We start from the raw sequence: 16,312 nt of genomic DNA on the forward strand, positions 1-16,312 counted from the left end.
GCAAGGCAAATGCTCAGCACTGGCTGAGCCCTCTTCCCAGCCAGCCAGTCAGCCCAGTCCTGAATTCAGGGCCCTCTGGGACTCTTCTCTGACAAAAGCAAGGGTCAGAGTCAGGTTACAGGACTGGGGAAAGCCAAAGGACACCTGGAAACATTGGCCCATCTACTTTCTAGCCCCAAAGGCAAGCGTCCCCCACACCTTAGTGTGTATCAGAATCACCTGTGATGCAGATTGTTTTTTAAAGATATTCAGGTCCCCTTCCTCTATGCTGAGAACCAAGTCCTTCTTAGCAGTCACCTGGTGATTTCCATTGTGCAGAAATGCTGCTCTGAGTCTGTAAGACTCAATGGGTTCTGAACACTTGTGTGGTCAGATGGCCTTAGAGACACAAACCCCTCTGCAGGGAGGGGAGAGAGTGGAGGGGTGGTAGGGAAAAGTATTCCATACTTGATGCCGGAAAACTGTCCTTTGGTACCTCCTGTGTTGCTTCCTAGTAGCAGGACCTGGAGGAGGACGTGTAACCTCCCTGAGCCTCCTCATCCCACCCATGAAGCTTTTCTTGCAGAGTTGAGAATCATGCATGTGACAACACTTTGAAAACTGTAGAGCACTAAAACGATTGGAGATATTGTTATTTACCTTTAAATACTAAAGGGTGAGATCATATGAAGAATTTTCAAAGTATATGAGTATGTTTATGTGACTGAGAAAATGGAAAAGAGAAGAGATAAGAAAAAGGAAGGAAGAGAATGAGAGGCCATAATGTCCAAACCTTACTTCTCTGTGCTGGTCTTAGAGCTCACTGGTTCTGTTGCCTCCACTTTTCTCCTCCATTCATTGGAAATTCACAGTCAGGACATAAAGGATCTTACATAAAACTGTGGGACTTTGGGCTGGAAATAGGGTAAATGTGAAGAGCGTGGGAGCTGGTACCTGGATCTCTGGTCCCTTAGCAGAGGAGACAAACTATAAGCCTGTGAGCACCCCAGTGAGTCTGGAGGGCGCAAGAGCTAGTGCCTGAGCCTCATGTTCTGGAAGAAAGTGGCTGAGTTAGGACTGTGTCAGGTCTATTTGTTAATTTGGGGGAGGCCTCAGGGAAGCAATCCCAAAGGCAGCTTCTTCTGACACACATGGGTTAATCACTCCAGAGAACAAGGGTTTTTGGAAATGAGTCTTGTTTACAAGGAGTAAGCCAGATTCTCCTTCCCCCTTCTTTCACGTTGTTGCTTGCCCCCCTCCCTCCCTATATAAGTGAGTAGGATAAGTTTGGATCTCCTAAGCCACAGATTCCCTCAGTCCATCCTCTCTCTGACCAAACTCCTAGCACTGCTGATTTAGAGATGAAAGGATTCTAGATTCAAACGACCTTGTCTACCCCCTCCATACCCTCTAAATAGAGGAACTAGAATTTTAGCATCCCTGTCCAGAGAACACTTTATCTTATCTTTGTATTTCCCCTTTGATGGGGTGCTCACTACCTTAAAACAGATTTCAAGCAAAGTGCTTCTAGTCTTACAGCTGGTATTTGTAAAACAATGTCTCCATTTGCAGTCCTCATCCCGACAGACACACTGCTGGAGGAGAGGATGAATGATCTCAGATTGTTCCTAGTTCCACTACTAGATGAGCCATGATTAATTTATTGAATTGTTCTAGGCCTCAGTTTTCCCACTTTTTCAAATCTAACAATGACAAACTCTCCACTGATCAAAATATGAGGTGGTCACAGATGTCTTGGTGCCTCCACCCAGCCACCCCACGGAGTCCGTTTGTATGGTTGGCCTTTCTCCAGCTGCTGAAGCCCCTGCAGTCAGTCTTTACAAGCTGGACCCCCTTCTGGGAGCAGCCCAGACACCCAACACTTCTTATCAAAAAAAAAAAACTACCTCAGTTATACTCATGCCTAGGAGTCTACCTTCCTTCCTACTATATTCATATATTATTTACTGATGGCAGGCACAGGGCTAGGTGCTGGGAACCACCATGAACAGGATGGATACAACTGCCTTCCCTCATGGTGCTTACAGACCAGCACAGGAGAGACATTCTAAAAGCAGACACATAGGAGGAAAGCACTCACAACAGTGAGTGCCCCAAAGGAACAGTAATCTGAAATAGAAAATAACTGGGGTAGGAGGGTAGGAGTGGGTACTTGCTCAGATTGGTTGGTCAGGGAAAGTCTTCCTGAGACATTCAAGCTGAGATCAGATGGCTGAGAGGATGTCAGAGTCAGGGAAAGAGTTTTCTGAGAGAGGGAAAGGCACCTGTGAAGGCACAAAAACATGTGTTCAAGGACTGAAAGAAAGCCAGTGCTGGTGCTTTGCCAGCAAAGCTGTGAGTGGCACAAGGCAAGGCGGGAGAGGTGCCTAGGGTCAGATTAAGTTGGGAAGTCATTCTGGCTTTTATTCTATTTTATTCTACCTGTAACGAGGAGTCACTGAGATTTTTCAGCCAGTGGCGTGGCATGGTTTGATTTAGGTTGGATGGATCACTGTGGTCATGAGGATAACAGGTTAGAGACAGACAGGAACAGAAGCAGAAAAAACTGTGGCCCAGGCTAGTAGGGAGGGTGGCCTGCACTAGGATGGGAGTAGGAGAGAGAGGAAAAGAGATGATCTAGCTAGATGAAATCATGAAGCTCAATAGCGGACTGGATACTAGAGATATAATAAAGGGTAAAATCTCGGTGCCTGTGTGGCTCAGTCCATGAGTGTCTGATTCTTGGTTTCTGCTCAAGTCATGATCTCAGGGTCGTGAGATCAAGACCCATGTTGGGCTCTGTGCTCAGAGAAGAGTCTGCTTGAGGTTCTCCCTCTCCCTCTGCACACCCCCTCCACTGTGTGTGCATGCTCTCTCTCTCCCTCTCAAATAAATAGATAATTTAAAAAAAAAAAGAAAAAGTAAAATCAAAGATAATCCTTTATTTCTGACTTGGAAGACTGGGGAAGGAGCATAATGAATTAATATAGGAAAGAGTTTGAGCTTCTGAGAGGTGAACAGGGGAGATGGCAAGAAGGTATTTAGGTTTAAGACCTCTTAGACGGTGGAATAAATTTGGAAGACATTCACATATACAAAGTACCTAGAGTCATGGAGATATAAATTTGACCCTATAACTCTACTGCTAGGGATATGTGTCCTAATAAATCATCCAAAATGGAATCAGCTTTATAAACAAAGACATCTATCACAATATTATTTATAATTTTTTTAACTAAAAAGAGCCTAAATGCCATCAATTAGGAAATGCTTAAGCATATGATGGTACCCATAACGGGTGAAATATTACGCAGCATGTTTATGGGCATGGGAAATTTCTTATGCTGTAAGACAACAAGAAGGAAAACTATTTCTATGTGCACACAAAAAAATATTAGAAGTAAATACACCAATATGTTGCATGCAGTCATCTCTGGGTGATGGGCTTAGAGGTGATTATTTTCTTATATTTGTTTCCCACTGAACCAAGGTCTAGGGCTTCTCTGGATGAGAATCACTCATTCTTTTCAGTGTCCGCAGGGCCTAGAGGACATTATTAGTATTTGCCTATTGGGAGATTATTTGGTTAAGGCTCCATCCAGCAAGATTTGGCTTCTGTATTTCTCAGCTCAGATTTTAATAACTTAGAAACTACTATGGCCCACAGAGTCTTGCTCAATAACTTTAGATTTGGGAGTTTCTTGAATAGTGTCGAGAATGAGGCTCTGAAGTCCCTCAGAGCAGTAGGACATTGGATAGGATGGATACACTCCTCCTGATACACGCTTTCTGGTTCCAAGACTATAAGGTTCTCAAAGCTACAAAGAGAAACAAAGGATCTACCTTAACAAATTCTTTGAAAATGAACTGACAAATACATCTGCAGAGTATGCCAAGTGCTTCCGTAAGGCTGGGTGACTCAGTCAGTTAAGTGTTTGCCTTCAGCTCAGGTTATGACCCCAGGGCCCAGGAATTAAGCCCCACATCAGGCTCCCTGCTCACCAGTGGAGTCTGCTTCTTCCTCTCGCTTTGCCCCTGCTCATGTGCTCTCTCTCTCTCTTGCTCACTCTGTGTCTCAAAGAAATAAATAAAATCTGTTAAAAACTAAACTAAATAAATAAAACCATTAAGGCCCTCAGTCAAGCATTCAGGCAATCACTTTTAACCCACAGACTTTTGCTAATAGCTAATGGGCATCAATCTCTGCTCTGGGCAATGAAGCACAGAGGTGTATCATACATAATGGAAGTTCGTTTTTCAGGTCTCCTGGGACCAGGACAAAAACTTGTGCAAGGGAGAAATAACAAGACATCTCAACCTGGATTCGCTCAGAGCCCAGAGATAGGACTGGCTCCATGGAATCCCCCAGGGAAATGAGGACCTAGGCTGCAAAGTTGCATCAGGAGCATCCCTCCAGAATTCGTCATCAGACTGCCTCGGGGCTTCATCTGTTTCACACTAATGAGGCTCTGGGGAACCTCCACTTCCTCTGGCCTTGAGGCTCTGACTGAATCAATCAGCAGGGAAGGTCTCTGCAACCCAGTGAAGCCCACATTGTAAGTAAAAGGTTGTATTACTTTGAATGTCTCTCTGAAAACCTGATCCTGGAGACCCTCAGAACAGCAAGTTATTACTACTCTCTAAAGCAAAGTGGGGCACCATCTTTGCTCTTTCCACATTCCAAACAGGGATCTCTGGGAGGACAGTGAAAATAGTGGTGGGGAAGTGCATGGTTGCTGTTGTATTGAGTAAATTATAGACGCTCAGTTCATAGCACATCATCACCAACATTCCTTTCAACATGTGTCTCGGACTTTCTTGTCTTTAAAAACTCCAAACTCCACCCACTGCCTCTTTCCCCACATAAACATACTCACGTATCCCAAAGAATACATATCTTTGTATGTCTGTGTATTTTATATACATAAATAGTATTATGCTATAGATCCCATTAGGTTTCTTTTTGCACTAATACTATTACTTTTTGTACTAACGCTATTTTTTTATGGTTCATTCTCCTTGTTCTATGGACACCAATGCCCTGCTTATCTTACCTCTTTCCAATCCATTCTCTATCTACACCAGAGTAATGTTCTTAAGGTTTAATTTGATCCCTATCGCTTTCCTGCTTAACTCATTCAAGAACTTCCTATTACAAATAGAAAAAAATGTGGGGGCACCTGGGTGGCTCAGTTGGTTATGCGTCTGACTTTAGCTCAGATCATGATCCCAGGGTCCTGAGATAGAGCCCCATATTGAGTCCCACGTCAGGCTCCACGGTCAGCAGGCAGTCTACTTGAGACTTTCTCTTCCTCTGCCCTTCCCCCTACTCATGTGCTTGTGTGTATGGTCTCTTGCTCTCTCTCTTAAATAAATAAATAAAATCTTTTTTAAAAAAAAATAAGAAAAAATGTAAAACAGCCTCTAAGTTTCTATCTGGTCTCACTCTTATATATAACTACAACAACCACTATCACTTTCTTTCTATTGTTCTCAAAACTTCAGCCATATTGACTTTCTTCCAATTCTTTGAATTCACAGAGCTGTTTCATCTCAGGGCTTTCACCTTTGTTTTCCTTCTGCCTGGGAACTCTTCCCTCAATTCTTTGAATGGCTTTCTTTTCCTCAGCCTTTGAGCTTTAGCTTAACCGCATTGATTGATACCATTTTGGAGAGTCTTTAGCAATACAGTACTGTTATCTTGGGTCAGGTTTCCTGGAAGTAGGGTGGCTCATGGGAAGTGTGAGAGTGGTTTATTGAAGGGTACCCTCAGAAAAATGGAGGTAAGTAGGGACTCAGCACATTAGCTTCAGCCTGGTCTTGAGAGAAGCTCAAGAACTTGACTTGCATCCATTGAATCAATTCCATCCAGAGATAAGGAGCTAGCTTTGCCTACCCAGTGTTAGTCCTTGGCAGTGGCTGCCCCTCTACCTCCTAGGGCTGTAAAGGGAGGGTGCTTAATTTCTCCAGCCAGACAAAGGGCAGTCACAAGCCATTAGCAGCCAACATTCACAGCAGCTGGGGGATAGGAATGAACTAACCAGTGAAAAGCACCAACAGCATATACTTAGTAAGATTTAAGGCACACCTCACCTTCCTTCCAGCAATTAATTCTTATCAGTACACTCTAGAGAACTTTCATTCATGTACCCAAAGAGAAATGTACAAGAAAGCTCATTTCAGCTTTGTTTACAATGGTGAAAAACTAGAAATAACCCAAATGTTCTTTACAGGAGATTAATAGACAACTAGTAGCATATACCTACTGCAGTCATAAAAATAATGAACTTGAGTATGTGGATCAAATCTCGAGAACACAACCTGAGTGAAAAAAAAGCAAGTTTCAGGATACATACTGGATTATACCATTGAAATAAAATATTGAAATATGAAAAGCAATGCTAAATGCTTTTGTGGGTGCACAGATTTCAAGTAAAATTATGAAAATGTGCATAAGAATGACAAACACAAAGTTGGTGATAGTGGTTACCTCTGGAGAAGGAGAAACTGGAAGGGAAGTAGGAGTTCAAAAGGTCTCTCAACTGTAACTCTGTTTTATTTAAATACACAGATACAATAACAACATTTTAAGATTTATTAAACTGAGTAGTAGATACACAATTTTTATTCTAGTCCTTGTATTAGTAATCACACTTTTAAAAATTACAGAGAACATATATTCATGTGGATCTATGTATACCTATAATGATACCTCTTTTGTTCTAGTAGTCCATTGTATGTATCTGACCAGATTTTATATATCCATTTGCCCAAGTGATGAACACCTAAATCCATACTGCTGCAAACAACACTGTGATAGATAGCCTATGTACGTCTCTCTGTAGACCTCAAGATTTATTCTCTAGGGGCATCTGGATGGCTCAGTCAGTTAAGCATCTGTCTTCCATTCAGGTCATGATTCCAGGGTCCTGGGATCAAGACCTGCATCGGGGTCCCTACTCAGTAGGGAGTCTGCTTCTCCCTCTCCCTCTGCCCTTTCCCCCTACTCATGCTCTGTCTCTCCTTCTCTTTATCTCTCTGTCTCCCTCAAATAAACAAAATAAAATCTTTAAGAAAAAAAAGACATATTCTCTAAAGTATATGCCCAGGAGTGAGATTGCTAGGAGAGATATAGATGATAGGTGATAGATAGATACATGGATGGATGGATGGATGGATGGATGGGCAGATAGACAGATGGATATGTGTGTGTATATATAGACATAAAACCAGGTACTCAAGAAAGCAATCTATCAGTACTTAGCAGAACTTTATATATACATATATATGTTGTGCTCAAGATCGCAAATCTGAGAAACCACCAAGGAGCCGACACCGATTCAAACACACGAGGGTTTATTTTTTTTTAAAGGTTTTTTTTTTTTAATTTATTTCTTCATAGAGACACAGCTAGAGAGAGAGGCAGAGACACAGCTAGAGAGAGAGGCAGAGACACAGGCAGAGGGAGAAGCAGGCACCCTGCAGGGAGCCCGATGTGGGACTCGATCCAGAGTCTCCAGGATCACGCCCTTGGCTGCAGGCAGCGCTAACCCGCTGCGCCACCGGGGCTGCCAACACGAGGGTTTATTTACAAGCTCGAGCCTGGGTCCAAGTATACCTGACGCAGCGGAGCAGGGACTCGGACCCCGAGACTAAGAGGCTTAGCAACTTTATAGGGGCCAGTGGCCAATGGGATACGCAGAAAGTTGCACGGTCATGCTGGTATATGCACCCAAATGTATAAAAATATATTTAACTTTGCTATATAGAGTTAATTTTAATTTTAAAAAAGTATATCTATATCCAAATATGTATTTTTAACTTTAATTTTGCTATACATGTTCATTTTAATTTTTGTCAAGTACTGATAGATTGCTCTTCTGATGGTCTCTACTAGTTTACATTCTCATCACAGTACATGTTGCTTCTATTTGTCTCATATTCTCACCAACACTTGGCATCATCAGACTCTGGTTTGGAAGTCTGATTGGTATAAGATCATCTCATCACTTCTATGAATTACCAATAAGGTTTAACATTTCTTCATATCTTGTTAACAATTGGGCTTATCTTTTTTGTATATACTTTTATTGGAGTTCGATTTTCCAACATATAGTATAACACCCATCCCGTTAAGTGCTCATCCAGTTAAGTGCCCCCTTCAGTGCCCGTCACTCAGCCACCCCATCCCCCCATCAACCTCCCCTTCCACTACCCCTTGTTCATTTCCCAGAGTTAGGAGTCTCTCATGCTTTGTCACCCTCTCTAGTTTTTCCCATTCATTTTCTCTCCTTTCCCCTATAATCCCCTTCACTATTTTTTATATTCAATTGGGCTTATCTTTATGAAATTTCTTTCTCATATACTTTATCCATCTTTGTTCTATATTTTCTTTCTATCTTTCTTTGGCAGAAGCTTCTTACAATCTAGATATTAATCCTTTATTAGTTTTAAAATTAATTAACATTTGTGTACAGGTTTTAGAGTTAACATAAGTTTTCATGTCTCTAAGATAAATGCCCAGGAGTGCAATTGCTCAGTTGTATTGTACTTACATGTTGAATTTTATAAGAAACTGCAAAATTACTTTGCAGACTGAGTGTAAATTTTACATTCCCACCAGCAAAGCATGAGTGATACAGTTTCTCAGCATCCTCACCAGAATTTGATGTTGTCACTTTATTTTAGCTATTCTGATAAATGTTCAATTAGCCTTTCCCTAATGGTGTACGGTGTTGAACATCTTTTCATGTGCTTATTTGCCATCTGTGTATCCTCTCCAGTGAAATGCCTGTTCGTATCTTTTGCTCATTTCATAATTGTATTTTTTAACTGTTGAGTTTTTGAGAGATCTCTATACATTCTAGATACTGGTCCTTTGTCCTTTTTCCCAGTTTGAATGAAGTATAAAAACCTTACTCCCTTGGAGGAATCCACTAAATAAAAGCTATGATTGCCTTCTGACATTTCATGCTTCTTATGCAGTAGGCCCACAGGGAAAGATGGGTGTCACTTTTCTAACTAGGACAATTGATAATGATTAGCATTAAGACTTACGGTTGCTACTATACATAGGGGCATAAAATAATAATGAATACACCCTAGGTATTAAGGTATTGATACTTAATACTTAATATTAAGGTATTAATACCTAGGGTATTCACTTGGGTATCTCTTAGTGCTTCCATGAACAGTAATAAATGTTAATGAGCAATTTCAGTCACCCACCACAAAAAGAGAAAGTAACTAAGACCTTAAGCCCTTCAGGCATGAAGGTTTCATACATTCTACCAGGCATCAACACAGACCTGCCAAAGTGATAGCAAAGGTGAGAGAAATCTAGGATGAATAGTGGAGAGTAGAGATAACAAACTTTATTTATAACCTTGAGATAATCTACAATAATGGGGACTGTACCTTGTTTCACTATATATTTGCTTAAAACTTTCCAGCTCATAACTGGCCACCATATTGAAGGACATTCTGAGTTGTATACCTACCCTACTTGGGAATGAGTAAGTGAGGCTCGCTGCATTTTAACAACAAATGGAGTCCCCATATTATTATAGAATGGGAGATGAATGAAATAGCAAGGAACAAATGGATGTGCATGAAAACACATGGATTGTCCTTCATACAAACCCGCTGTACCTCTTCAATGACAATATGGTGAACTAAATTCTTGAATTTTTTTTTTAAGATTGTATTTATTTGTCCATGAGAGACACACAGAGAGAGGAGAGACGTAGGCAGAGGGAGAGCAGGCTCCATGCCGGGAGCCCAATGTGGGACTCCATCCCGGGTCTCCAGGATCTGGGTCTCCAGACCCTGGATCTGGGTCTCCAGGATCAGGACCCGGACTGAAGGCGGTGCTAAACTGTTGAGCCATCCAGGCTGCCCAAATTCTTGAATTTTAAATGTCGAATGTGCCTCGCATTCTCAGAATAAATTCTACATGTTTCTAGCAGCAATGTCCAAAATAGCCAAACTGTGGAAGGAGCCTCGGTGTCCATCAAAAGATGAATGGATAAAGAAGATGTGGTCTATGTATACAATGGAATATTACTCAGCCATTAGAAACGACAAATACCCACCATTTGCTTCAACGTGGATGGAACTGGAGGGTATTATGCTGAGTGAAGTAAGTCAGTCGGAGAAGGACAAACATTATATGTTCTCATTCATTTGGGGAATATAAATAATAGTGAAAGGGAATATAAGGGAAGGGAGAAGAAATGTGTGGGAAATATCAGAAAGGGAGACAGAACATAAAGACTCCTAACTCTGGGAAACAAACTAGAGGTGGTGGAAGGGGAGGAGGCCGAGGGGTGGGGGTGAGTGGGTGACGGGCACTGAGGGGGGCACTTGACGGGATGAGCACTGGGTGTTATTCTGTATGTTGGTAAATTGAACACCAATAAAAAATTAATTTATGAAAAAAATAAAATAAAATAAAACTAAAAAAAAGAGAATAAACTCTACTTGGTCACAAAGTACTATCCTTTTTATACAAACTCTAAATTTGCTAAGTTCTATTTGATAATACTTTGCTGAGAATTTGAACTGTTTTGCAATTCTGTATTTTACTGCTTTCTGCCATTATCTTTCTTATCTTTGTTTGCTCCTTTAAGATTACTCTTGTTGCTCTGTCTCCAACTTATTAATTTGAATATTCGGATCATTTGTTTCAATTGTAGTTCTTTCCTGGTAAGTTCATTTAAGACTAAAGCTATCTCTTTTATTACTGCTTTTGATTTATAGTTTCTCTTTATTGTTTCTTTACTGGTTTCAAGTATTCCATAATTACTCTCATAATTTCCTTTTGAATGCAAAGTTTATTTCATATTTAGTAATACCTTCTTAAATTTCTAGGGATTTTGCAAATTTAAAGCTCTCCTTTTATTTATAATTTCTAACTTTAGAACATTATGGTTAGAGAACATATTTGCATTCATTATGATTCATATCAGTAGAGAACACACACATATTTCTTCTTTAGAACTTACTGAGACTTCCTTTGTGACATCATGTATACTGATATTTTATTTTTGTTTAAAAGAATGGGAATTCCCTGTTAGGTACTGATATAATATGTATAATAAACTCAAACTTAATCATTTCCATTTGCTGTATTTTCTTCTAATTTTTTTCTTATTGCTTCCCATTTCATAGGTCTTTTTTTTTTTTTTCTGTTTTCTGAGATTGGTTTTAAAGTTACACATCCTATTTTGAAAGCTAAGATGCTTTCCCTTAACTTAAAATAAATGGTTTTAATTTATCCCCATGGGTTTCTTAAACACATCTCTATTTCCCCCCAGAAAGACAATTTATTTATCACGTTCTCCTGTCCTTATATTACCTACTCACAGCCACTATAGAGAGTTGACATTATCCAGCATTTTAGAATTTTATTCCAGATTTTTAAAGATTTTATTTATTTATTTGAGAGAGAGAGAAAGAGAGGGTGTGTGTGCACAAGCAGGGGGAAGGGACAGAGGAAGAGGGAGAAGCAGACTCCCCCCTGGGCAGGGAGCCCAATGCAGGACTTGATCCCAGGACTCTGGGATCATGACCTGAGCTGAAGGCAGACCCTTAACCAATTGAGCCATCCAGGTGCCCATAGATGTTTTTATTTTATATTTTGCCTTTGCTATTTTAGTCAGAAATAAACTTTGCTGTGTTATTTTCCCACCCTATTTCCCATAACTCTTGCATCTATCTTCCTGGATATGTTTTTCATTTCTTGTTTGAGTACTTTGTTCAAAGGTGTTTTCAAGGTAGATCTTTGTCTGGAGAACTTTTTAGACTTTGTATAATTGAGAATAATTTCATTATGCCCTCAAATTTAAGTGAATATTTGGATGGATATTAATTTTTATATTTTAAGTTATTTTCTCTATTATTTTTCAAATGTTATTCAATTGTTTTCCTATATCCAGTATGTTATTGATACCTCTGAATTTAGTCCTATTATTGTTCCTTTGTATGTAATCCTCTCTTCCTCTCTGGAAACTTAAAATGTTCTCTTTGTGATGTTATTAAATTCCACTATGACAAGTTTAGGTATTTTTTTAATTACTTTTGTTTGGAACTTCATGGGCTCTTTCATTCGAAGTTGTTCATATACCATCTTTCTGGAAAATCTATGACCATTACTCCTTGAAATATTTCCTTTCCTCTGCTTTTTCTGTCTTTTTATGGGACTATTGTTTTCTAGATATTGGCACTTTTATTTATATCCTCCATCTCACTAACTCCCCACCCTCTTATTTTCTATATTTCTATTCTTCACTGCTTGCTGCCTTAAGAAATCTGATATTATGATTCTGGTTCACAAATTCATTCTTTACTTGTATCCATTCTGCGATTTATCTCATCTGTTGAATTATTTACTTCAACTAGTATGTTTAATAACTAATACTTCCACTTTGTTCTTTTTATGTTTCATATTATTAATATCCTCCCTAATATACTTGAATATATTCATCAGGTTTATTTTAAATTCTCTTTTCCAGCAATTTAGATTCATGAGGTATGTGTTTTTCATTTATATTAATTCCATTTGTACTTGCAGATGTCAGGTTAATTTCACATGTGAACTCATGTTCACCAGGAATATCATTACTAGCTTCTGTCCCTCTAGACACTCACCAAGAGAAGGAGAGGGGGACAGGGTGATTCTGAAAAAGAATGTCTCAGATTTCATGTAATTACCATCAGCCACTCCCATTGTTGCCACTCACTGATGATTTCTGTGGTCACTAGGAAGAAGACATCTCCTTAGCTTGTATCCCAACAGTCTTGAAGATTTAGAGAGTGACTGAGAGCCCATAAACTCTCCTGTTTTCATGAGTTCCATCATGGCACCCAACTGTAGCAGAGATGGGTGGTTTTCCTCTACTACAAGGTTTGTTCTTCTTCCATACTAATATAACATTAGCTGGGAATATGGCCACCAAGTATATTCCCCAGGCCCAGTTGCACCCAAATGAGGCCAAGTGACCAAGTTCTGGCCAATAGGATATAAATGGAAGAGGTATGTGGCTCTTCTCCAGATTTTGTCCTTAGTGGGGAAAGTTGGGACCTCCAGTTGACCCTTTATCCTTTCCTATTGGTTGAAATGAAGACCAAGGCAGAAGTTTAATGGCTGTGGAACCACTCTTTGAGGATTACAGAAAACCAAGAGAGAAGCTGCCTGGATCCTTGATGATTTTGTAGCCAGCATCTCACACTTGGACTACTTACATGTATATTAGAAATAAAGGGGATCCCTGGGTGGCGCAGCGGTTTGGCGCCTGCCTTTGGCCCAGGGCGCGATCCTGGAGACCCGGGATCGAATCCCACGTCGGGCTCCCGGTGCATGGAGCCTGCTTCTCCCTCTGCCTGTGTCTCTGCCTCTCTCTCTCTCTCTCTCTCTCTCTCTCTCTCTCTGTGAGACTATCATAAATAAATAAATAAATAAAATTAAAAAAAAAAAGATTAAAAAAAAAAAAGAAATAAAGAAATGCCCAGCTATTTAAAGCTACAATCATTTGGAGTTTCTCTGTTTTAAAAGACAAAAAAAAAAAAAAGACAAACCACATGCATTTTCTCCCACAAAGTTCCAGTTAGGTAGGCAAGAAAAAAATATCAATAATTTTATTTCAAAGAAGAGAAGACTAGACATAGAAAAATAAGTGGAAGCACTGAGGTTAAGATCTGACTCCTGGGCATCAGTCTAGGACTCTTTCCTTACAAAGCTCTGCAATGAATTTGTTCCATGGCCTCAACTTTATTTATTTCTTTTTAAAGATTTTATTTATTTATTCATGAGAGACGCAGAGAGAGAAGCAAAGACAAAGGCAGAGGGAGAAAACAGGCTTCCTGCGGGGAGCCTGATGCACAACTTGATCCCAGGACCCCGGGATCATGACCTGAGCAGAAGGCAGACACTCAACCACTGAGCCACCCAAGCACCCAGCCATTGTCTCAACTTTAGACAATGATTTTGTATTCACTCTCAGACATGGTATGGAATTGCGACTTTTCCACTGTAGAAATAAAAATTCATAAGCCTCAGTTATCTTTAATTTGGTCTTGGTTGAGTGAGGCTAGAGGCTACAAGTTTCAACAGAAAGAACCTTGAGAACACACAAGATTCCTTTACTGCAAATATGAAAATCAGCATTCACAATCAGCTATTACCTAAGCAGATAAGGAATAAGTTCAGAGAGTAGCTACACACTAGTTGCTATAATATTTAATTTAAATTTATTTATTTTATCTTCTCATTATAAACTGTTAAAAAATCTGCTCACTGACAATGACATAGATCATTCCATATTGTTGAGAGCTTTGTTTTAATAGTTACTAAGATTTTTGACTCATGATCTTGAAGCATTGTTTATATAATTTCCTATTTTTGTAAGAAAAAAGTATATGTGTGCATATATACTTAAAGTTGTAAACTCTTTGCCATCCAATATTGACCTTATTTGCTAATATTTTTATCATTAACCCATTTTCCATGACCTCACTAATTGAATTTTAGTGAACTGGCATAAAAGACTGCACACTTTTAGAATTAGAAACGTTGCAAAAGGCATTTTTCCTTGTGAAAAGTTATAAGTAAAATAAATGAGTAAATAAGCAACTCCCAACATATTAACTTTAAAACATGATGTAAAATCTTGATTTTCCTCAATAACATCACTCATGAAGGAGGGAGTGGTTATAAGGCATATATGGGAGTAAGAAGTAAAAAACCTGAGGTAGAAATTTCTGTTAAATTCCTCACTGGAGGGAGTGGGGGGCACCTTGCAGTAGCACTACAGAAGTCACTGGCCCCATGAAAAGAAGACTTTGCCTCTGAGAAATCTCCCCAAGGCGCACTTCATGTCTTTGTTCCGCAGGCTATAAATGAAGGGGTTCAGCAGGGGAGTTACCACTGTGTACATGACAGCAGCTGCTGTATCCTCTTCTATGGAGTTGGAGGAAGATGATGAAGGACACAGATAAGCCCTGATCACTGTCCCAAAGAACAGAGCAACAACAGCAAGGTGTGACCCACAGGTAGAGAAGGCCTTGTACCTTCCCTGGGCGGAGGGGACTCTGAGGATGGCTGAAACGATGTGCATATAAGAGACCAGGATGAGAATGAAGGGGATTAAAATGACTGCTCCCCCCAAGAAGAGGAGCACAAGCTCATTGACTTGAGTGTCAGAGCAAGACACCTTCATCAGGGGTCCCAGATCACAGAAGAAGTCAGGAATGATTTTCTTAGAGCAAAAATTAAGTCGAAAGATGAGGAAAGTGTGGGTCATGGCAACAAGACTTGTAAGGATCCAGCAAGCAGTAACCAGGAGGGTGCAGCGCCGGCGGCTCATGATCATCTTGTAGTGGAGAGGGTGGCAGATGGCCACATAGCGGTCATAGGCCATTGTGGCCAGGAGAAAGATGTCCATGTCCCCAAAAGTCAAGAAGAAGTAGAGCTGAACCAGGCATCCCGTGTAGGAAATGGACCTGCTCTGGGTCTGGATGTTAACCAAGGCCTTGGGCACAGTGGTGGAGGTGAAAAGGATGTCTGCACAGGAAAGGCTGGCAAGGAAGAAGTACATAGGTGTGTGGAGGCGTGCATCAGTACCAATGGCCAGGACAATGAGCAGGTTTCCAGCCACAGTGATCACATATATCCACAGGAACAGCAGGAAAAGGATATTCTGCTGCTCTGGCCGCTCTGAGAGTCCCCAGAGGAGGAACTCAAAGCTGCTGGTCTGGTTCCCTCTTTCCATGAGCCCAGAAGTCTGAGAAAGAGACCTCAAATGAGACCCATTAAAACTCTCTAAACATACTTTACTCTATATGATCGATGAATGTGATGTGCCATTCTCTGAACTCTAGAGAAGAAAGAATGAACTTAGTGTGTTTGTTGATCACATACTATGTGCACTGTATATTTTTACTAAAACTTAACTACTGTGCTAGGAAGTGTGAGAGATACAATTTAAGAGAATTAAAGTAATTTTTTTCCTGGTTTATTTCTCTATACTCCTTTCTGCCCTAGATTTCTTCAGTTGTAATTGCTATTTCTTCAGCTATATTCTCTAGGGTGGCAAGAAGCTTTCATTCATTCATTCATTCATTCATTCATTCCACAGAGACTAAGCACCAGCTCTGGACCTGTTAGAGTGCCAGGTAAATAGGATATTGATAACCCTTACCTCTTGAGAATTTTCAGTCTAATGGGATAGACATAACTGTCTAAGCTAAAATCCTATATTTTGATTCAGGGTTCTTTACCCATTCAACTCTCATAAATCACTCTTAGACTCCAGACTACCTGTTCTGATCCACC

The 16,312-nt window shown here is 40.2% G+C and overlaps 1 protein-coding gene across 1 annotated transcript; it reads right to left on the bottom strand.

Annotated features, from left to right (window-relative positions):
* Nucleotides 1–14,795: 14,795 nt before the first annotated feature.
* Nucleotides 14,796–15,755, bottom strand: LOC140607432 (olfactory receptor 1P1-like). The gene has a single exon (XM_072782174.1). It carries the CDS (start codon nt 15,747–15,749, stop codon nt 14,796–14,798), a length of 954 nt encoding a protein of 317 aa, XP_072638275.1. The 5' UTR covers nt 15,750–15,755.
* Between the last annotated feature and the right edge of the window lie 557 nt (nt 15,756–16,312).

This window comes from Canis lupus, chromosome 16, assembly GCF_048164855.1.
Source record: "Canis lupus baileyi chromosome 16, mCanLup2.hap1, whole genome shotgun sequence".
Lineage (NCBI taxonomy): Eukaryota > Metazoa > Chordata > Mammalia > Carnivora > Canidae > Canis > Canis lupus.

What these genes read in the sequence shown, in the direction of transcription:
- LOC140607432 (XM_072782174.1), bottom strand. Translation starts at nt 15,749, where the DNA reads ATGGAAAGAGGGAACCAGACCAGCAGCTTTGAGTTCCTCCTCTGGGGA.